Source organism: Delphinapterus leucas, unplaced genomic scaffold (assembly GCF_059928025.1).
Source record: "Delphinapterus leucas isolate spDelLeu-1000000601 "Yukka" unplaced genomic scaffold, BTC_Dleu_Yukka2 spDelLeu_asBTCV2_sq40, whole genome shotgun sequence".
NCBI classification, from domain to species: domain Eukaryota; kingdom Metazoa; phylum Chordata; class Mammalia; order Artiodactyla; family Monodontidae; genus Delphinapterus; species Delphinapterus leucas.
This window is the reverse complement of record NW_028322249.1, coordinates 2,106,988-2,129,452: the sequence shown is the minus strand read 5'-3', so window position 1 is coordinate 2,129,452 and position 22,465 is coordinate 2,106,988. Positions and strand designations below refer to the sequence as shown.

Sequence of the window (22,465 nt, the reverse complement as noted above, 5' to 3'; positions counted from 1 at the left end):
AAGGGAAGATGTGTAATTTCCCCTAAGGAAATTACAAGTATTTCCCCTGCCATGTTTTCAATTGCAAAGTGAAGGGAAGATGTGTAATTTCCCCTATGGAAATTACAAGACAAGTACATTTTTTCCCTTGAATACCTGGGTAAATGCTTAAATTCTAATGTATATCAGTGATGCAAATTTTCAACTGAGTTTGATAAATCATAAAATAATAATTATACATATATGTATACAAAACTGCATGGAACTAGAAAGTTCAGAATTACTTCTAATTAAAGAGGTACCCTATGGCAACTAACTTAAACCTTACAAAATATGGTTCCAAGTACCCTATCAGAGTGAAAAGTAGGAGACGGAAAGGTTTCTTGTAAATGTTTGTAGTCATGGTGTCTTAACTAAAACTACTGTGTCACAAATACTATTAAAATAATTGTGACATTTTATTCACTTTTACTGCAAACAACAAACTATAGGTATTTTTTCATTTCAGGTAATTATTTTAGCTAACAGTTATTCAATGTTTTGAGAAGACAGAGTGCTAATTGCATGACTTCATTTTATCTTTAAAATAGCGCTTCCATGTCATTATTCTTAATATCTCCATTGTATTAAAGTGTATCTCTAGTTCAGACCTTTCTTCAGAACTGCAGACTTGTGTATCCAACTGTGTACTCAGCATCTCTACTTGGACGTCACGAAAACATCTCAAATCTTATACCTCCAAAACTGGTCTTTAATCCCCCAAACATGCTCTACCCCAAACTTTTTCCATCTTGGGTGACAGTAACCACACCTTTCCAGTTTCCCAGGCCCTAAATCTCGAATTCACCCTTGACTCCCTCTTCCTTTCCATTCTTGCATTCAATCTACCACGAAATGCTGTCACAACCTTCCCAATGTGCCACTTCTGAGAATTACCAGCCGCTAGCAGCTTGGTGCAGGCCACCAGCATAGACCTCGAGGATCCTGTAGTTGCCTCCCGAGATTCTCCCTGACTCCACTCTCTCCCCACATCCTCAAGGCCACAGATAGAGTTATGCTTTTCAAACAAGAGACAGTTCATACCACACCTCGGCTAAAATCCTGCCCCTGGCTGCCTACATTTAGAGTAAAAGACACAATGCATGTGATGGCCTCCCAGGACTTACCCAATCCAACCCATCACATATCCGACCTCCAGCCCTCCTGCTGTCTCTTCCTCCCCACTGACTAAGTCAGCCAGGGTGGCCTCCTTGATATTCCTCCAAGCTGCCCGGCATATTTCTGCCTTAGAGTTTGGGGACTGGTTATTCTTGCTCCCAGGGAGTGGTCTCCCCATCATACATTCTGACAACTCCCTCACTTCAAGTCTTTGCTCAAATGTCAACTTATAAAATCCACCCTGACTACCCTATTTAAAATCGGAACCTACCTGTACACTCCTCCAGCACTCCCAACCCAAGCCTCTTCAGTGAGCTTCACATCCTTTTCCTTATCCCCCAGCGCCCGTCAACTTGTGACAAAGCACAGAATTTATTTATAACATCCGTTTCCACACGAGAGTGTAAGGAGGGAGAAAGCATGCAAGAAGGAGCACGCAGGCAAAGGCTCTTGTCTGATTTATTCATTGATACGTCCAAGCATAGAGAACAGGAAGATGCTTGATAAATAGTCCTGAAAAAGATACAGATGAGGAAACTAGTAGTGAAGCTCAGAAAGTTTAAGTAACTTCCTCAAGGTTCTAGAGCTAGAAGAGGGTCACAGTAGAATTCACACCTGGGGATGTCTAACTTCAAATCTCTTAGCCTCTCTGCTATCTTTTTTTTTTCTTCTTTGCGGTACGCGGGCCTCTCACTGTTGCAGCCTCTCCCGTTGCGGAGCACAGGCTCCGGACGCGCAGGCTCAGCAGCCATGGCTCACAGGCCCAGCCGCTCCGCAGCATGTGGGATCTTCCCGGATCGGGTCACAAACTCTCAACCACTGCGCCACCAGGGAAGCCCCTCTCTGCTATCTTAAGTCCATGCAATTCAGGATTTGTTTTAATCAGTGCCATGGAAATTCTCACTCCACTGAATAGGATCACTAAAGTGTTCTCTGTCTAGATTTATATATATATTTTCCATTTAAACAAAGGAAACAGAAGAGGGGAATTCATCATGGGTTATTGCGGTAGTTTTACAGCAATTTTAGCAATAATGACATTTAAGTAATAGTGATATTTAACGATAGCATAATAATAATAAAATAATAGCTCTTAAATGTATTGAAGACGAATCGCATGCTAAACTCGGTGCTAAAATATATCCATGTATATTTTGTGCAAAATCCTTATGAATATTCTATCAGATGAGCTTTATGTGTAACTCCACCAGGCATACTTCTCTTATTCCGCTTTCAAAGATAAGGAAATTGATGAGAAGTGTGGTAACCGTTTGATCAAGATGAGACTGGTAATAAGTTGTGAGTATGAATTTAAATTCAGGTCTAACTCCAGAATTTGATTCTCAATCCATACATGAAAATTCTGATAATTCCTTTGATAAGGGTATGTTCTCTCCTGGAAAACATCCCCCATTATGTCTGCCTGTGCTCATACCTTCAGAACACAGTCAACTTTGAAACATGATAAAAATGTTTAAATAGTGTGCTTTAATAAATGGAAATATCTTCATCTAAACAATAACACAAAAAGGCAGGCTGAGCCCTTTGAAGTGGCTTCGTTGCTATCTTCCATCCAGAACAAGAGAAGGAATCAACAGCTGCAGAGTAAAGAAAGCATGAAACCCAGAGATGGAGGATTCTGTAAATGACCAATTACAAGACTATTAAGCCACACTTCCACAGCAAGAGGCAAAATATTCCATTAAACTGAAAAGTTTTCTACCGCTAACTCCAAGGCCCACACAAACATTAATGTTGCATTTATTAGGATGTATTTCCCGTGCTCTATCAACTTGACTTTCAGCAACTGTATTAATACAGTCCTTTCGCTTTGCACATATATCTGAATGATGGATTCCATTACTGGAGTTTTGTAGAAAGAGTGGAGTGAATGAAGTAAAGTTTGGGAAGAGCCATCATAATCCATAATGATGGGCACTGAATCAGGACAAGAAGAAACCTCTCTTCTCATTTATTTGAATGAAAATTCTACTATATATTTATTGCCTCTGTACAGGGCCATCTGTTGAATAGTGGAAAACAAGCATCTTTCATTTGGAGGTAGGATTTGTGTGCTCAAGTTTCTATGGGCCTGCAGAATTAATCTTGTTTTAGAAATGAAATAAAATGTAATTTCTTACTGTAAGTAGATGTGGTTAAGCAACTGGCAACTTTGATGTCTTTAAATCACTGCAGTTTCAGGGTAGGCAAATCTATAATTATTTCAAGCACTTCTTTATTGGTGCAACAATTGAGCAGTGTACATAGTGGTCAACAACCTGGGCATTGTCAGACGACTCTAAGTTTGAATCTAGACTTTGCCACTCACCAGCTATGTGACTTTCAGCTATGAGAATCACTTTCTTCAGCTTTGCAGTGTGGATTATTATATGCCCTTTGCAGAACTACTGTAAGAACTAAATGCATATGGGCACAGTGGCTCATAGTAAGGGCTCAAATTAGTACTGTGGTCACTACTAGTAGTATTGAAAAGAAATTAGAACTTCTATTCTCATAAAGTGGGATATGTGTCCCTTTATCATTGTAATTTCGTATCATTTTACTTTTGACCTTATAATTTAATAGCTTGATCCAAGAAACATTTAGCAGTAAATATAATTGAAAGAAGATTACCTGTCAAACATGAAATACTGTAGCATCAAGTGTGCTGGCACAATACTCTTCTCAGATAATCAACCTGTAAAAATATGTTATTGTCTTCTTTTTAATTAAGCACATTGAACATATATATTTACTGTGCCAATTGGCGAAAGGTCCATTAATTAATCAGTCTAACTATGTGTTGCATAAACGTCTTCTAAACATAATCGTATATGTATTTTATTTGTTGGGAAAATGTGTTTGAGATTGTTCTTTTCTGCCTATTTAAAGTAAAAGAGGGTGAGAAGTAGAGTTAGGCTTAATGTACTTTGTACTCCATTATGCCATGAAAATGCTTCTGTGTCCTGGAGACAACAACAAAAGATTTGCTTTAATGACAAGAATCAAGTATGTTCTAAAGCTTCCAGGTAGGAGGCGTATAGGTTGCAGTTTATATCACAAGTCTTTGCTCTCTCTCTCAACTGCGTCTAGATGGGAAAGATGTGGTCACAAATGCTTCAAGGTGATATAGTAAATGTTGGAAAAGAGGGGGGTAGGAGGCAGAGTTTTGAGTATCTCAAACCTGAGCTAGAAGGATTTTATTTAAAGAAAATAGCGGATATTATTTTTCACTTAAGGAATGCCACTCAGCAAACCTGACATTAATGTAGGAAATTAGCTCTTTTAGCTATGATGCTTTCAAATGCACATTACTGAAAACAAATTCAAAATAGTCAAAGGAAATTTAAAAACAAAAACCAAACAACAACAACCACCTCAACAAACAAGTACTAGAAATTCAGGGATGCAGCCATATTCAGATACAGTTGGATCTGCAAGTTCCAGAGTATCAGCAGGGTTCCAGCTCTCTCTCCATCGCTCAGCCCTGCTTACCTCTGCAAGACTTTATTTTACAGAAAGTCTCTTCTTGTGCTGGATGGTCACTGGGAGTCCCAGAGTCATATCTCCCCAGCTTAGAAATTCCAGAGAGAAAAGACAATTCTTCCATTTTTCTCTGAGAGAAAAGTCCTGGGGAGGAGTCTGATAGACTCAGCCGAGGTCAGATGCCTACCCATGAGCCAATCACCTGCTTTACTGGAGTTCATCCCCGGGGCCCGTGAGGAGGCAGGATGGCATTATCTGGCAGTTCTCCAAGAAAAGCCTGCTGTTTTTGTAAGATGAAAGGGGAGAGGACATGGATAATGAAACCTGTATCTGCTTCTGTAAAATCCACAGAATCTTACTCCCTGCCCTGTGTCGATGACCATGCAGTAAGCTGACCCAGGAGGTCATTTTGCCCACAACAGTCTTTATATATATGACTAAGGAACACACTGGTAAAAGAATATGGAAGAAAGTCTGAGTATGACAAGTCAGCTAGACTGGTATTAACTAAAAAAGCTGTGTGAAAATATCCTGAAAAAGTTGCCCCCAACTCACTCAAAGTCCAAAGTTGGAGCTGGAAATACAATGTCATGGAGTTTGGATAAGAACAGGTTTTCTCCAAGCTGAACTATGACACAGAGATTAGAGACTTCTAGAAACTATACTTTTTCAAAGAAAAAACATCACACGAGAAAAATGAGGCCTAGAAAAATTAAATGACTTAAGCTAATTAATGGCAGGACTGAGACTAGAGTATACTTTGTGTAATTGGCTATGGTCTTTTTGTTTGTTTGTTATCACTTCAGAACGAGACAAACTTAAAGAAAGGAAACACAACCAAAACTCAGTGGTTGGAAAAGAGACGGATGTGAACGCCATCTTGTTTCTTACGTATAAGGTTACCCCTCACAGTGTTTTGGAGGAGAAAACGCTGGCTCTTCCCAACGTTGGTTAACATACACAAAGATTCCAAAGACAAAACAAGTGCTTTGCAAACAAAGTAACTAGAACCAGCTCAGGCTTCCCCGCGCCAGGTCCTCCGTTCCACGGTCAGAACCACCAACTGTATCCCCCCGGGTAACAAGGTGATTCAGAAAAGCTGGCGCCTTCAGAGAAGGGAGAAAACTTAGCCGGGAAGAGAGTCAGGAGGAAACTTGCTCAGCTTCTTGCTGGGGTCTGAAACGATCCCAATAGAGTCCTTAAACCCCTCAGGTTTCCCCAATCAAGCACCCTCGCCTCCAACCTGGGCCACCCCAGATCTGACTATCAGACGACAGAAGTCTGCGGACGCACGGAGAGCTGACCACCCCACGAGAGGGACCTACGCGCGGCCGCGCCCACTCACCTGCCGCTCCGCGGGAGACGGGAGACCTGCCCGGGGTCCAAGTCCTGGGCGTGGCAGACTCGCCCCTCTCCGGGCCCGACTCCAGCTCACCTCGGCGCCGCCCGCCTGGGCGCCGCCATCTTGACCACAAAGGGGGCCTCGCGCCGGAGGCCCCTGAGCGGGCGCCCTGAGCGGAGCCGGAGCGCCGGGGAGGCCCAGGTCGGCGCCCTACGTCCCCCGCGCGCTCGCGCCCCGTCCACGAGCGACGAGAGTCCCGCACGCAGCGCCCGACCCAGGCTTCCGCGGAACCGGCGCCCCGCGCAGCCCGCACCGCGGCTAAGGCGGCGCCGAGGGCGGCCCGGGCGGAAGAGCGGGCGCGGGGCACGCGCTCGGTAACCTGGCAACGCGGCGCAACCCGGCGTCTTCGGCGAACCCCAGCCCTCCACCGCGAGGAAGCACGGACCCCCGCACCCGCCGCCCAGCCCGCGCCGCCCCTCGGTCGCTCCGCCCGCCGCTGCCCGCTGGCTATGGTCTTTTAAATCCATGATACAACGTCTATATGTAACAAATCTGTTAAACCCTAAATGTTTATGATATTCAAGTAATCCATTATCTGAATTATTCTTGAAGATAAAACATCCAAAGACTTCTTAATTGTATGGGTATACATACATAAAATACACGTGGAGGTAACTTCAAATACAGTATGTGCCTGTCTCTATTCCTTCCCTCTCCGCTCTTCTAAAAAATGCCCCTTTAAAAATTGCTCACTCACCATCTATTAGGTAAATTTGCTGAAACACAGTAAATGTGGAGACAGAAATTGTTATAGAGACTATTCCAAATGGCACTGACACCTGTATTTATGAAATTTTTAAAAGGGTAAGTTAGAGTTGTTTTTTTAAAAAAAAAAATCCCACTATAGTAACACCACATCATCCTAGGTGCCCAGTTCTATCCAACTACATAAGATGGAGAAAGAGAGAGAGATAGAAACAGAGAGAGGGAGAGAGAGGAGAAAGAGAAAGAAGAAAGGAAGAAAACCAACTACTTATGTATAAAATGTTGCTCCCAAAGTTTGAGATTATACTCAAGCATCAATGAACAGAAAGAAAACACTTACAAATTTACAAATGTATTTCATTTATGGTATGAGGGACACAGGTTTAGATTTGCAACACGCTCCCACAAGGGTCAAATTGACCACTTTTTTCTATCTAGTTGCTCTTGAGAGAACAAAACAATTGAAACAGATGCCATTCAATTCCAAGTCTATAGCTTAGACCATGTCACTGCACACGAAATATTGTTCATTCAGAGTCAGCACATAGCAAGAGTAATTTATACTCTCAGAGTATTTGCTCTCAAGTCAATAGCAGAGAAGCCTTGACTAAAAACGTTCCCATTACTTTCCATTGTAATATATCTTACTTATAGCCCATGAAACAGTGGTCAGGGGAGATTTATTCTTTGGACACCATATTATATAATCTCTCCACTTTAAGCCATCCCCCACTCGGCGATTATTTTTTAAATATGTTACTCGTAGTCAATATTAATTTACATTTAATCTTTCTTAGCATTATGAGTATTATTTTGTACAGGCTCAGAAACAAATCTCCCGAAATTCCTCCCTGATGCTCCCTTCAGGCTGAAAATGCATTGCAGTGTGGCTGCAGTGACTTAATTCTAGTTGGCAGAGCCCTGGCCACACACTAATTTCATTAGCCTCAAACTCCTGGATTTGAAAGATCCACTGAATATGATTCCTGTCCTCTGACACGTCACTTACTAACCAATTCAGTGTGCATACAGAGGAGAGAAAGGACTTGCTCAGCTCTGGCCCACCGGCAGGCAGATGAGAATTCCCAGTCAGAGACACTGTTTACATCTGAGTGGTCATTCTTGCCCGGGTCCTCATTTTCAGGAAGGAACTTCAATCCAGGCTTTGCCGGCAGCTGCAGCATTTGTTACATCCATTACTAGCTCCTTCTTCCTTCCTGCCCCCCAGTGCTTAGCATCCCCCATTTCAGTCACTAAGTCTTCCTTCCCCCAGCCTAGAAGCTTACCTCACCATAACTTTTTATCTCAAATGATAGGTTTGGCACATTCCCCACAGCAACCCACAGGGACTGGGGAAAAGAAAACTCAGATCTCTGGAGAGCTAAGAATTCAACCATTTAGAGAAGTTTCTTTTATACAGGACCGTCTTCATTGAGCTGAACCCTGCAATCCCAGAGAAGATTCACCTACCCGTTCTTTTCCTCTTTCCCTAAAGTGACTGTGTCTTTGAACAATGGGTCTGTGTTCCACTATTCTCTCTATTCATTTTGCAGGTTTACAGAGGCTGGGAAACTGGGGACTGGACTTACATGCCAGGAGCTTCTAAGATCACACGCAAAAATAAGGCTGCGGGAAGAGATTGTTGGAATCTATCTCTGTATATTTGAACATGGGCAGTGGTTAACCAGGATGCTCACACCAAGCTTATATCCAGCTTGCAGCACAAGCTACAAGTTGGTGCATCCCTCCTACTACCAGCCTCTTCTCAATAAATGCAGGTGAAAACTGGGGGCTCTTTTCCCTCAGCTGTTCAATCCAACATGAATAGCTGCAATTTGCAAATTAGAGGAAAATGACAGAGTTTTCTCTGAATGGTTTTGGTCCCAACCCACACTGCTAATGCTGGCATTCAGTTCCTTTCCTTCCCAGCCCAGGGAACGGGGAAACTAAGCATAAGGCAAGCGTTCTCTTTTCTTGCAAGTGCCTCAGATCCACACACCAGAGAAGGAATCAGCTCCCCCTGGAATCTTTTTCAGCAAACACAATCCTTCAGCCTAGTCTGCAAGCTCTCTCTTGACTTTAAGATTTCACTCTTTTTTCGACAGGCAGGCCCATCTGCAAGCTCCCAAGCTCCAAGTGAAGGCACCAAAATAATTTTTAAAATGTCAAACAGCAAATGTGCCTTCAACCCCCAGAGCTCCAGTAAAAACACGGTGAGTTGCGCCTGTGGTTCTCAGGTGACTTCTGGCCTCATCCTCCCTGCAGCGCTGCCTCCTCAGGTTCTCTAGGTTAAGCTCAGAGGTAAAGGAAGTGCTTCTGGGTTTTGCTTACAACAACCCAGGCTCTTCCTGAAAGCATTACCTCAAAGTGAAGGCTGCCCAGAAGCACTTTTGGCCTTGCAAACATCTAGAGGTGACATACTCAACAGGTGCTAGGGATGCTCAGAGGCTCAGAGGGGCCATACCAGGCTGCAGCTTTAGACAGACACCCCTCCTTCTGGCACAAACACAAACTTCATACCCCTGGGTGCTGATGTAGTGACAGCTTGAATCTCACAAGGAGTCCCCTCCAGAAACCCAACATGCTTCAGGAAAGGCACTTGAGAGGGAGCCAACTTTTTAGCTACGGGGAGCATAAGGGTCAGCCAGAACATCTGGAGAAGGGACTAACTGAGCTTGGGTCCTACCAGGCAGGGAGAGAGCTGTGCATTAGGAAAGGATCACTTCAAGACAGAGATGAACAAAAAACTTGGAGATAGGGGTAGAGAAGGAAAAGAGAGGCAGAAATTGAAAGGGAGAACATAAAAACAGAGAGACAAAAAAAAAAAAAAAAAAGCAGGGAGAAAGAGACACAAGGAGAGAGACACACAGGAAGAAAGACAGAGAAACAAGAGAACCCATAGTCACGCATACCCTGAAACTCAATTTCTTCATACAGAAGCCATCCATCTATACCTAGGGCGGCACAGGAGCCGTGGGGCCGAGGCTGCGGGAGCAGGCGGTGAGAGAGCACTGCAGCACCGCCCACGGCTCAGCTGGCTCGATCCGCCGACCTCGCATCTTCCGCCGTTGCCCGCCTGCACCCGGAGCTAGAGGACCGCCCGGCCTTGCTCAGCGCACCCTACTGCCTCCCTCCAGGCGCCTTCTTGTCTGGCTCTGAGAATCGCCCTCAAAACCCAGGACTGGGGTTGGGGGCTGCGTTAGGGAGGTCGTGGGAAAGGATGGGCACAGGGTGGGTGCAGAAAAAGCGACTGTGTTTCGCAGTTAGCATGAGCTCACCTCCGGGCTCTGAGCTGGCAGGAGTAGAAAGCTGATCGCCCGGCTCCTGCCAGTGGCCGGATCGCAAAGGCAGTTTAGACGGTGCAAACAACTGCCCAGAGCAAATCACCTGGGGGCACGTCTGCGGGTGGCTTCTCCCCGCTTGAGGACAGTCCCCACGCCTTCCGCCCCATGCCCTCGCAGAGACAGGTTACAGGTCGGGAAATCCAACCCGAGCGAAATGGGCAATTCACGTCCAAATGTAGGTGAAGAACTAGCCTTCGGTTTAAGAACTGCCTCCCTAAGCTCTTCTCGAAATTTTCCAAGGGAGCTGCAGCTTGTCGGGCGGCTTGGGGCAGGGAAGCTGGGGAGTTGAGAAATGCCTAGTTTCTGGGCGTCTTCTCATCTTTCATATTCCTTGCGCCTAAGTGGCTCTCATAGGAGTCCGGCACTTTTACAAGCCTGTTTTGGAACCATATTTCACTCTAATGCAAACCCATTTAAATCATCCCCTTGTTTTTCGGAGACTGTTTCTTGTCAATGGGGCCATAAATCCAGAAAGTCAAGCCGGATGGAGTGGAGCGCGGACAGGGGAGAGGTGGAAGGGAAATGAATCAAACAGGGAAAGTACCTCCTCGGGTGAGGTGGGAGGGATTCGGCAGGATCTCCAGGGTGGAAATGAGCGAAGGCTGACCAGACCCCGCACCCCTGGAGTCCAAGCCAGCCTTCAGGAAAAAGAGCGCGGGGAGCTACGGCGCGCTCTGCCCCGGAGGGAGCGCCCCCCTACCTGGAAAAGCCTCAGGATGTTGGCTACCATGATGGAGACCGAACTCCCCGAAGCCCCAATCACTCCAACTACTTTCTCGGACTTGACGAAAACCGGAGGCTCGCCGTTGGTGCAGCGCACTTCGGAGGTGTCCTTCTGGATGAGCGCCTGGACGAAAGTGAGCGACTGTTCGAGCGCATAAGTGTCCCTGGAACAAGTGTCCAGGATCCGCGCTCCCAGCGTCACGTTGGGCAGCAGGTTGGGATCCCTGTTGATCTGGTCCAGGGCGTAGAGCATCGCTTCCAGCCTGTGGATCCCGTTCTCCCTCTTGATGTCGCCACAGGGCACTCCGCTGGGACCCTTCGCGTGCACCGTGAACAGCCCCCCGAGGGTGACGTCCCCCTCGATCCGAATGGAGTGCGGGGCGTACATCTCCTGGCCGCGCGCCGCCGCCGCCAGCGCGCACAGAAGCACCTCCAGCGCGCAGCAGGGAAAGTTCATCAAAGTCAGGGCGCGGAGCAGCTTCCCCAGCTGGACCATGCTGCTCCCGCGGCTGCGGTGGTGGCGGCGGCACTCGAGGGGACGGTGGCGGGCTCGCCGGAGTCCTGGCCCCTTGGGGTGAGCTCCTCCGGGGAAGCCCAGGGTCTCCTGCGGGCGAGGAGGGTAGGGGCACCCGGGGAAGGGCAGCCGGCGAGGGTGGGGGGCCCCGCGGCGCCTGCCAGCTTGGGGCGCCGTGCGCTCTTGGGTTCCCCGGCCAGCGCGCCGCGCTCAAGCTCGCGCTCGGTGGCTTGCAGCTCGAGCTCTCCAACAGCCCAGCGCTGGGGAGAGAGCGAGGATGGCTATCGCTTTAAACGCGCGTTCGGCTCCCTCTCCTCCTCGGCCCACTCCCTCCCACCCTCGCTCGCTCTCAGGCTCTCCCCACCCTTCCCAGCGCCCACCCTTCCCACGGTTTTGCATCATCACGCAGGGAGGGGCTGCGTGCTGAGGTAAAGGGGGAGGGAAAGGGTGGGCGGCTGTGGGGGGGGGTAGTAACTCCGATTGGGAGTTTCGAGGTCCCCAGGGAATCTGGGGATTGCAGGTCGCAGTCGAAGGCTGAGCTCCTGCTTCGGTCTCACTGTAGAAGCCGCTCGCTCGCCCGCCTGCACCCACACGCACATTCTAGGCACAGGGTGGCATCAGCCCCGGACAGGGCGGTTCTAGCTGGGGCTGACTGCTTCCAACCCTGAGGTCCGGAGCCGGGGCTGTCAGCGCCGGGAGAATGCGAGGTAGTCGAAGGTGATGCCGCCAAGCATGAAGGGTAGTAGGGAGACCCCAGTCTCTACTGCTAATTCGTCTGTGCCAGTTTTTCCTAAGAAAAACACACATACACACAGGAGCCTGATCTATGACCTAAAGAACCTTTACGCAGAGACTTCTCCGGGGCCAGGCACAGGGCTAGCCTGTAGGGAAAGACGCCAACAGGAAATGCTGGGAATGGAAATGCATCTTTGGTCTTCAGGGGTTACTGTGGCCGGAGCCGTATGAAGTAACCCTGGTCTCCAGTAAATCTGTGGCGGATTCGCTCCTTTTCTTCCTTTCATCGCAAGAGATGGAACAACTGAGAACTCTGCAGAGCGCACTTTCTTCTCTGGCGCTGACAGGTGTAAGGCTCCCTCCTACCCATTTCCAGAGATGCTTTTGGGCTGATGTCAGGTTTCCTCGGGCAGGAAATAGCAAGAAAGAGGTGACAGTAGGAGGAGCAGACAGAAATCTCCCCATCGATCCAGTGATCCATTCTTTTTTTTTTTTTCTGGCTGAAGATTTGGGGGGGGTTGGGGAGTGGAATCAGGATGCCAGAGCAGGTTGTAGTGCAGTTAGGAAGCTGTTTTTCAAAGGTGTCCCCTCCTGCAGGTCCAGCCCAAACTTGGCCCATTAAAGCAACAAGTGGCCCTAGTTCCTACACAAGGAAGGGCAATGTATCTGCCCTTGGTGCCCACGTGTACTGCTTATGGTGGTCTCTACTCTTGCTGAGCCTTTCTGTTGGAGTGCAGCGAAACTGTCTTATACAGAATTGAGGGCGCAGAGAAAACCAAAACAAGACTATACTTTCTGTTGTAATGTTAGTGTACTAAAGAAAAATGTCCTTGCACGTAAACAAAACAACACACACACACACACCTAAAACGTCAGAAGTTGGGAAGTTGGTTGTCTCTTCCACCAACCACCTGTATGACCTTGGCACTTCTGTTCCTGTGCCTGAGTTTTACTTTGCCCATCTGTAAAATGATGAAATTGAATTGAATGTTTTACAGGTTAACTTTTAACTTTCAAATCTTCTGTTGAAATAGGCCATGCACCTTTGGCCATGGTGTTCTTTTTAGACCAATATCCTTTGTTGCTTTATGTGTAGGGCACCCGTTTTTTGATACCCAAACAACACTTCAAACATTTCCTGGTACAGAGGATTTTTTTTTTTTCTTGTTGACCACCCATTTATCTTCCTTCTAGGGAGAGTCCAGTCCATCATTTTCTTTTCAGACATGCCCCTCCTCCAGGTTTCAATACTTAAGGTTTGAGGAGGAAAAAAACCTTCTGGCTACAGTGTTCAAGGAAGGGAATAGAGGCTAACAAGAGCTAGGCAGGGCTAATCCCTGGACTTCTGCTGGAGTAACGAGGTTGATGACATAGGCTTACCACTGTCCAATAGACAATCCGTGCCGGAGTTAAAAGAAAAAGGAGCCTCCTTCCTCTAAATGCTTTATGTATATCTTTCGACAATGTTACACTATTTGATTTTGTAAACACATACCATTTTACTGCCATCTTCAAGAAAAGTGATGTAAAAGCTATGCGAAGCTACCCCTGTATACAATGTGATCATCCATCACTCATAGATGTGATGCCCTGCTATATAAGTGCACACCTCGTGCAACCTTATGCTGTGATGCGCCCGCCCCTTCCAGCCAGCCCTGGAGCTGCGAGCGTATAAGCCCGCAGCTGTGCCAGAAGCTCCCACATAAACAGGGAAATATTTGAATCCCATAATGAGAGATACCAGAGAGGAGAAAAGGCAGAGAGAAGAAGGGGTGGGGAAGAGAGAAAGGGACCTGGTTAAAACATGTGAACTCCTGGATCCACATGTGCCTGAAAGATTGCCTCTTTTTTTTCAATTATATAGTATTTTACTTCTGTTGTTTGAAGTCAAAATATCCTCTTGTAACTCACCTATTCTGCTATTCAATACATTGGATCAAAAAGGCTGGAACAAGTGAAATAGATATCCTGTTAAGGCAGCATTAGCTAATTTGGAAAGGGGGAAAGAAGCAAAGCAATAGAAAGGCATCCTTGGGAACACAAATACTGTGATCCTAGTATTTAGGCATCAGTACCTCAGGCTATATTTGATAGAGACTGTATCCTTATTTAGTTTTTAATTTAAGGCTGTTTAGTAGGCACTTGGTGCCAAAAAATATATTTGAAGAGCTGTGTTACAAGTAATAACACTTGATTTTTCACCTGCCCACGTGAAGATCTATGTTCTCCTCTTCCATTTCCAGGTCACAGCTTGCAATTGCTCAACAAATAGTTCTTGGCTGACTGTTGAATGTTGCCTTATTCTGTGTTCTCTCTTTGCTCTACTCATTCTCCCCAAATATCTGGCAGCAATCGTTATCTTCTTTTTGTTGCAGTCATCTGTGTGCCTATTTTATTTCCCTTGCTAAGCTGGAAGATCCTTGAGGGTAAGCGGCTAGGTATTATTTATCTTTTTACCTCGGACAATGTTCAGAATGGTGTTTTGTACCTAAGAAGCACTCATGTGTTGAATGAATCAGAAATGGTTTGCCATTCCCCACTGCCTTTATCTCACAATAACAGAAACATAAAGTGGGCAGAGCAGAAACGACGGCAAATAAATTGTCCTCTTAGTCACAGAATGCAGTTTCTAGAACTTAAAGAATAATTAGTAGATTTTGAAATAATTTTGTTTTACAAAAATTTCATAAGATTGAAATACTCTAACCTTAAAGCTCTCGATCAACTCTAAAGGAAGGCTTTAATTGGCTCTTCCTGAGTCAAGTGTTTATTCCTGGGCCGATAACTGGGGCCATTGTCATAATAGAAAGTGTGATTTATTACCAGAGAAAGAGGAAAGTGACACTGGGCTTGCAAGATATTTATATCTTCAGCCAGAGTGCACAGGATCTGGAACTTAATCGGTGACGCAGTATTTGTTTGAGATTATATGAATGAAAAATCTTTGTGTAAGAGTGATTAATCTAAAACTTGGCCAGTCATTGTCCTAGTGTCATATTAAATTGCAGGAGAATCTAGTTTTAGGCACAAAGATCATAAATATAAAATGTGTTCCCAGGCTTGGTTCTGTGTAGTCAGTAATCTGTACTCAGCCACTCATTAATAAAACTGAAAGTTAAGGACTCAGTCCTAACTTATATGCTTAGCATTGTATTTTGTTAACAATCTCAGTTTTATTTTCTTTGTTCTCCCCGTCCATCATCTTCTGCAGAAAATAATGTCTCCACTTTCAATTCCCTGTCTATTTAAATCCAATTTGTAATTTATAAAGTTGTCCTCCTTAAGGGCTGCTGCTTCTGCCACAGTAATGTACTCTGGCCATTATTAAACGCTTCCATCTTTCATGTAGGTCTCCATCCATAGGTTTTGTTTTCATAGCTTTTTTTTTTTTTGGCGGTACGCGGGCCTCTCACTGTTGTGGCCTCTCCCGACGCGGAGCACAGGCTCCGGACGCGCAGGCTCAGCGGCCATGGCTCACGGGCCCAGCCGCTCCGCGGCATGTGGCATCTTCCCGGACTGGGGCACAAACCCGTGTCCCCTGCATTGGCAGGGGGACTTTCAACCACTGCGCCACCACGGAAGCACTATACTTATGATTTTATATTTGCTTATTTACTTTTGTCTCCCCCCTCAGCTCAAGAGAGACTATATTCATCTGTGTTCATCACTGCTGTGTTTCCTGAACATGCCTATAAATCATACTGAAGAATGGTGCCTGAAATTTGCTAAGGGATCCATCAATTTTCTTGGCTGGATGAAGAAATGTGTTCATAAATTAATGAACAGATCTTCGGAGCTTCTGACTTGAGGACTAATGGGAAGAGGATGGCAAGTGGTTGGGACAGGGTACTGCAAGAAGTAGTATGTGGAGTACTCTGATAGCTATCCTAACAGATAAGATTGTGTTCATTTAAGTAGTTTTAATGAGAGAGCTGGGAACTAGGGACACACAGCATTAAGGTTTTTATAATGCATTCTGTAGAGTTCTTTTTAAGTCTGTACAAATATCATTGAAAATATATGCATACATATACACCTCTGTTACTTTACTTAGTGCTTTACAAGAGCCCCTCAAGGAAGGGATAGTAGCAACTCTCAGTATCCTTCCTTTATGATGAGCTTAATTTATTCAAAGTTACATCATAATTTATTTGTAACTGTGAAACTAGACTTAGTTATTGAATAGACCCTCCCTAGAAATGTATGACATTAATAAAACCAACAAAACTTTGTTCAGTTTCCAATGATAGACACACTACAGACTCAATTATGGGCCATCCAGTTTAATGAAGGGAAGAAGTGATTGAACAAATACAGAGCAAACAGAATATGAAGTTTTATCCTCCATTAATATTAGTAACGGATAGTGTGGGCTCCAATGCCTTCAAGATAGCTTGAGACCATCATCTCTGTGTCATGGGCAGGGGGATGCTCAGCCAGGATGTCTTTCACTGTCACTGAGAAAAATTTCCATAATATATAATGATACCTACTGAAACTGATATGGGGCATTTGGGTAATTAGGAATCCATTAGCATATTTTTCCGGAAGCCTTGACTACAAAATGAAGATAGTAGATTTGGACACTTTCAGCCATGAAGAAGTTGTTTGGATATTCATCTTTATGCCTAATGAAATAAGCTTATTTCATCTCTGCAGCTTCCCATATACCATTTTCCTACCTCTGTTTTATGTTTGGAAAGACTTTTAGAAATTGAAAGTCAAGTTAAAAAGTGAGTGACAACTTAAATGATATATGGAATATTTTGCTGACTTACAAGAGCATGCAGAATTAAATATGACCCAGTTCAAATGTTTATTTTAGCGTGTCTGTTGAGGTGGAGTTTTCAAGGTGCCAGAAAATGAGAATTCACCTTCCAGTGTGTGCTACCAGTTCTGTTCATTGCACAGAATCATCTTCATAAAACATACGGTTTGCTATGTACCTGGTATATATCTCAATTAGTTTGAAGAATTTCTCAGATACCTCTTAATATGTAGTGCTCCAATTCCAATCTCGCCATGTCCTGTACCAGTGACACAGCACACAGGAGTTTTATTTCTCTTTATTTCTCTGGGTTGTTCAGAACCCAATGAAAGAACGATGGAATGGGATCAAAGAGATCAGGGTTCTTGTCCCAGATTTACCATAAAATAATTGTGTCCTCTTGGGAAAATTATAGTCATTCTAGGTCCCTTTTCTTTACTTTGACAGAGCTGCACTAGATGACCCCAAATAATATAGCACTCTTTCAGTAGTAGCTTAGATGTCATTGGTATTCTGAAACAAATGAAGACAATGACACATGGAGCTGTGCAACATCTCTGTAACTCTGTTGTCTTAGAGTTGCCTCCATTTTACAGATGATAAGATGACTCTGCATAGAAGTAGATGTTCGGAACCAGCGGTTCCAAAGTAAGTGGAGGTCAACCACAAATTTCCTTCCTTCCTGAAGCTCACTTAGCCAAAACATAGGCTTCTGAATAGTAAGCTGTAAAGCATATTATCAGTACATTTTAAAAGAAGCTATTCTTCTAGGATTTCCAATTAATAGCAGGAGGTTTTGAAATTCTTAAAAGATCATCTAATTTTGTGAGATTTACAGCTCTATTTTCCTGTCAAGCAAGTTGTATTAGTGCCAGACAGTCATCTGAGCTTCTGGATGCTTCTCTGAACCTCTTGAAGTTTTCTTCTTGCTATCTGAAATTCATGCCAGAGAAGCCTTTTTCTAGAGCGTATGTACAGACTTGTGTATTTTTATATAGGAAAGCGATGCAGTGAGTCAAGTCGGGGGTTAAGCCCTCATTCTCAGAGTGGTATTGAGCTCCTGGTGAAATGTAATCCTCATTTCCTCAGAATAGAAAAGCAGTTATCTCACGTTTTTAATGCCATTAACTCTTTATACATTTATGTATAATACATATATTTATTGTACCTACGAGGTGTGCTCTCTTTGGGAAGTACAAAGCTATTTGAGACGTAAGTTGTTCATTTTTTTGTTTTCCCACAAATACTGTGACCCTTTGAGCAGGAAGGTCTATGTTTTACTAACATCTAGAACAAGCAGCTAACACGGTGTCTAAGATGTAGTCAATAAATATGAATTAGATAGATGAACACATTTTTATGTAAGGGCCAGGACATGGACAAATAGAAATTTTTCATTTTCAGTCACAAAGCAACAACAGACATAATAATGATACAGACAACAAGTGCTATGGTCATTCAAAGAAGGCATAGAATAGATAGAAGGATCTCCTCTGTGGCACAGGGAACTATACTCAATATTTTGTAATAACATCTGTATGGGGCACCTGCTCCACACCAGGCCCTATGACAGGTGCTTACATACTTTCCCTCTCCCCCATCCTATGGGGAAAGTACTCTGCTATAGATTTAACATTTGCCTTCCCCAAAATTCATATGTTGAAATCCTAACCCCCAAAGTGATGGTATCAGGAGGTGTGGCATTTGGGAGGTGATAAGGTCATGAGGGTAGAGCCCTCATGAACAAAATTAGTGCCCTCATAAAAGAGACCCCACAGAGGTCCCTCGACTTTTCTGCCATGGGAGGTTACAGAGAAAACACGCCAGCTGTGACCCAGGTAGAGCATACTCACCGGACTGTGAATTTGCTCGCACCCTGACCTTAGACTTCCAACCTCCAGAACTATGAGAAATAAATTTCTGTTGTTCATAAGCTACCCAGGCTCTGGTATTTTGTTATAGCAGCCCAAATGGATTACGATAACCTCTGTCCTTAGGTTTCAGACCCAGAAACTCAACTTTGTAGAGGTTACGAGGACCCTAAAACCACTCAACCAGGCAGAGGCAGATTTGAAATTTAAGTCTCCAATTCCACATGTAAGTCTATCAGACCCTGTCTCCAGACGTGATGTCATGAACAAGAGCTAATGCAACAAAGAGTTTACATGCAGCAAAACAATTAGCAAACAAAGTAAGAATATAGTAGACCGACTGTTTTTGTCACCCAATAGCCATTCACCACTCTTCCAGTTGAACAGAAGCCATGCCCCGTGGGCACATTCAGCCCTGCTGTTTTCATTTCCCAGATTTGAGGGGTAGGAAATTATTATCCCTCCTGGCCATCAGCACCCTGACCTCTACCACCCACCGGGCCAGCTTCAAGAACAGCTGGATCCACCTGTTCAAATGAAACAGGTCTGCTCTCTGTGGTGTTGGCTTCTAGTTCAAGCAGCTCTCCCCACATGATAGCAAAGCTGGCTCCCAGCAGTTGCAAGCATGAATCCTACCAGCCTAGCAGTCCCAACAGATACCTTTTAAGTATTTTTTCCCCAAAGCTCCAGTTAAAAGTCCTAGGCTGATTGCAATTTGACCTGCTCTGGACAAACATTTTCTTTAGAACCAAGAAGGCTGCCAGACAAAATACAGGATGCCCGCCTCGTTAAAGCTGAACTTCAGATAAACAGTAATTTTTTTAGTAGAAGTATGTTGCATGCAATGTTGAAGACACCCTAAAAAGTCGTGGTTTTCATCTGCGGTTCACCTTTAACTGGGCGCCCCGTGTGGGCTTTGCCGGCTGTGGTGGGTGCCGAGCGGGGTCGGAGGGGACGGTGGGGGACTGTGGCCCGAGCCGGGTTGCACACCCAGCCCACAGCGTGCAGGGAGAGAGAGGCAGCCTCGTCTCCGCTGCAGGAGCTGAGACGGGGAGAAGGGGAGCGCCCCAAAAGGAAACCAGCTGTCCCTCCCAGGAGAGAGGAGATGGCTGTTCAGCAGCCAGAAACAGCAGAGGAGCCCGAGCACAGAAGCGGCGGCCTCTGAGGACGCGGCGCACATATTTCTGGTGGGCGAGGGGCACGCGGGCCGGTCCGTGGGAAAGAGGGGAGCCCGCGCCGGCCCCTCCGTCTCCCGAGCCTGTGCGTTTCCCTAAAAGAGCAGCAGCTGTGCAAACTGACGGTTCACAGTTGTGATAAATCTCCTTAGGAAAGCACTTCGATTAAAGTCACATCTAACTAGAACGCAAGAAGTCATCCCTGAACAGATCAATTGGGAGAGGGGCAGCTCTGGGAGCGCACCCACCCCGCTGCTGTTTTGCTTTCCCCGCAGGACGAGGGCCGCTCACTGGGTCGCGGGGACAGCGCGCTGTCTCAGCTGGGGAAGAGGCGCTTCCTCAGGACACATGCAAAACCCAAAGTGTGAAAGGAGGCCTTTATTCCATTCCTTTGGGGGATTTCTTAATGACGTAAAGCCCAACTTGGTTTCAGATCTGCCTGTCGTTTCCGTGACAGAACCTTCCTGGGGGGTCCACCAGCAGCGGGGTGGCCAGGCGCCACAGGGCTGTGCTCTCCTTCCCAAGCCAGTTCATCTCCATCTGTAGCATTTTCAGAGAAACTCTCGGATAGGTTTTCTCCAACAGGTTCTTTTTCCTTCACTTTATAAAGTCATTCTCCTGCACAAAATAAACGGCCTGAAGACATCACTGAGCCTCTTTTTCTCCCAGGGTCAGGGCCAGCACGGCTCCCAGACCACAGGGGCGCAGGACCTCACAATGGGCTTCAGGCCTTCCCCTCTCCTCCCGCCCCTCCCACCCCGCCCTACCCCTCCCCTCCTCCCCTGCAGAAATCACATCCCTTTCTCCAGACTCCCCACTTCAGCTTGACTTCCAGCAGATCTTTACCCTGCCAGTTAGTAATTCAGGACTAATTAGGTGATTGCTTTCATTTATGGTAGCACTTGGGGGGGGGTGAAATGGCTTTGCCCCTATTCTTGTTGGAAAAATAAATTACACCCACTGTCACTTGAGATCTTATTTTCCGCCCAATCAAGCAAATTAGCAGCGTGGTTCATTTTCCCAGCATTCACTCCTGAACAGACGGCAGTGCCCAGCTGTGTGGTCAGTGCAATTGTTTGGGGCTGTTTGTGCCGACAATGACAGGAGACGCCTGTCTCCCGAAAGAAGAGTGGCCCTTGTCTTGCTTAGGCCAACGAGCTGCCCGGAGCGCTGCCCGCCTGGCTTCTGAGTAAGGTGTACACCGCCATCTAGTGGAGATGGGGGCTCACTGCAGTGTGCTCGTTCTCCCGCCTTTCCTTCTGGCCGGTAAGAACAAGCAATAATGCTTCTTGTAAGTTCCTAAAAATAGGGGAGGTCTTATATCACCAGGAGTGAAATGTTTGCCTCAATGTCTGGAATGAAAGTGCAACCCCATGCTTGCACAACGTCTGTCTTGTCAGTAGCCCTCTTTCATCCCGATGTTTAGGTCCAAGACAGGATCGTCATTGTCTGAGCAATGGGTATCTCTCCGAAGCTGGGTAGTTCTCCCCTGTCCCAAGTAGTGTGGGAGGAGACAGTCAGCACCTTCACAGACGCCTTCATCTCTGCAGCCTCGCCATCACTCCTCATCTCGCCCACAGCAAGCCCGATTCCAAAGTGCACAGGGTAGAGGTGTTTGAAAGTTGGCTTGTTCAACCAGGGGCATTGCCACTTCCCAGAGGGAGCCAGAAACACACCCACATCCTAAGACTCTTTTCAGTCTTGGCGTTGAGGGGGTTCCCACTCTGTCCCCTGACTACACACAAGTCAGTGTCTTTTTCCTTTCCGCTCATTCTACCTACATGAAGAGCACATTGATGTCCCCAGTTTTAACACAGGAACCATGATTTTCTTGGGTTTTGTGTATGGGGGGGTGGAGAGAACGGGAGAGAGAGCAAGTACATCCCAATATGGAAGGGCTTGGGGCCGTGGTTCTCAACCAGGGGCAATTTTGCACCCAGGAGACATTTGAAAGTGTCTTGGGACACTTTGGATGGTCACAGCTTAGGGGAGGCTAAAAGTTCTTCCATCACAGGACAGGCCCACAGCAAAGAAGCATCCAACCCCACCCAGCAGTCGTGCTGAGGCTGAGAAAGCCTGGTTTAGGCTCGCAGATATCGCCCTCCAGCAAGCCGGTTAGAACACTGATAGTCCTCGGCCCACACTGCAGAGGCTGTGGATAGATAATGCATCCTCTCCCAAGTCAGTACTGACCGCCATTTTTCTTCTTTTAGACTCTTCCATTTTAAACATAATTTAGTTGTCTCTTTTTTGTCCCTCTGCTCTGCTGAGAAGAGAAAGGATTGGAAAGGGGGAGGGGAAGGTGACAGAAAAGGAGGATTAGAGGCCTGACCTGTTTCTCCTGGAGAAGTGGGCACATTCCTCTCTCACACGTACTTTGTGACCGAGGAGGGTACAATTAAAAGCACAATAATTTGCTTGTTATTCAAGTCAGGCATTAGTCCGGGTAATGGCGTGCTTGGTGTAGAGATGGATTTCCTTGTTCGGAGCTAAGCACAGGACTAGCTGAATTCTCCATGGAGAAATCTTGATTTGTTCAGGTCTTTCATGTTTTCTACAGAGAAGGGATTATGTCGTCATAAAGAGGGGCGTTGCTTAAAAAGCT

The 22,465-nt window shown here is 45.9% G+C and overlaps 1 protein-coding gene across 1 annotated transcript in view; it reads right to left on the bottom strand.

Moving 5' to 3' along the window:
- LOC149743956 (uncharacterized) overlaps window positions 1–7,914 on the bottom strand; it is a 94,716-nt gene extending 86,802 nt beyond the window's left edge. The window contains exons 1-2 of the mRNA XM_089905926.1: window positions 7,837–7,914; window positions 5,969–6,479 (exon numbers count right to left, since the gene is read on the bottom strand). Coding sequence (XP_089762052.1) covers window positions 5,969–6,479; window positions 7,837–7,914 — 589 coding nt within the window. The remainder of the gene's footprint in view (window positions 1–5,968; window positions 6,480–7,836) is intronic.
- Window positions 7,915–22,465: the final 14,551 nt, after the last annotated feature.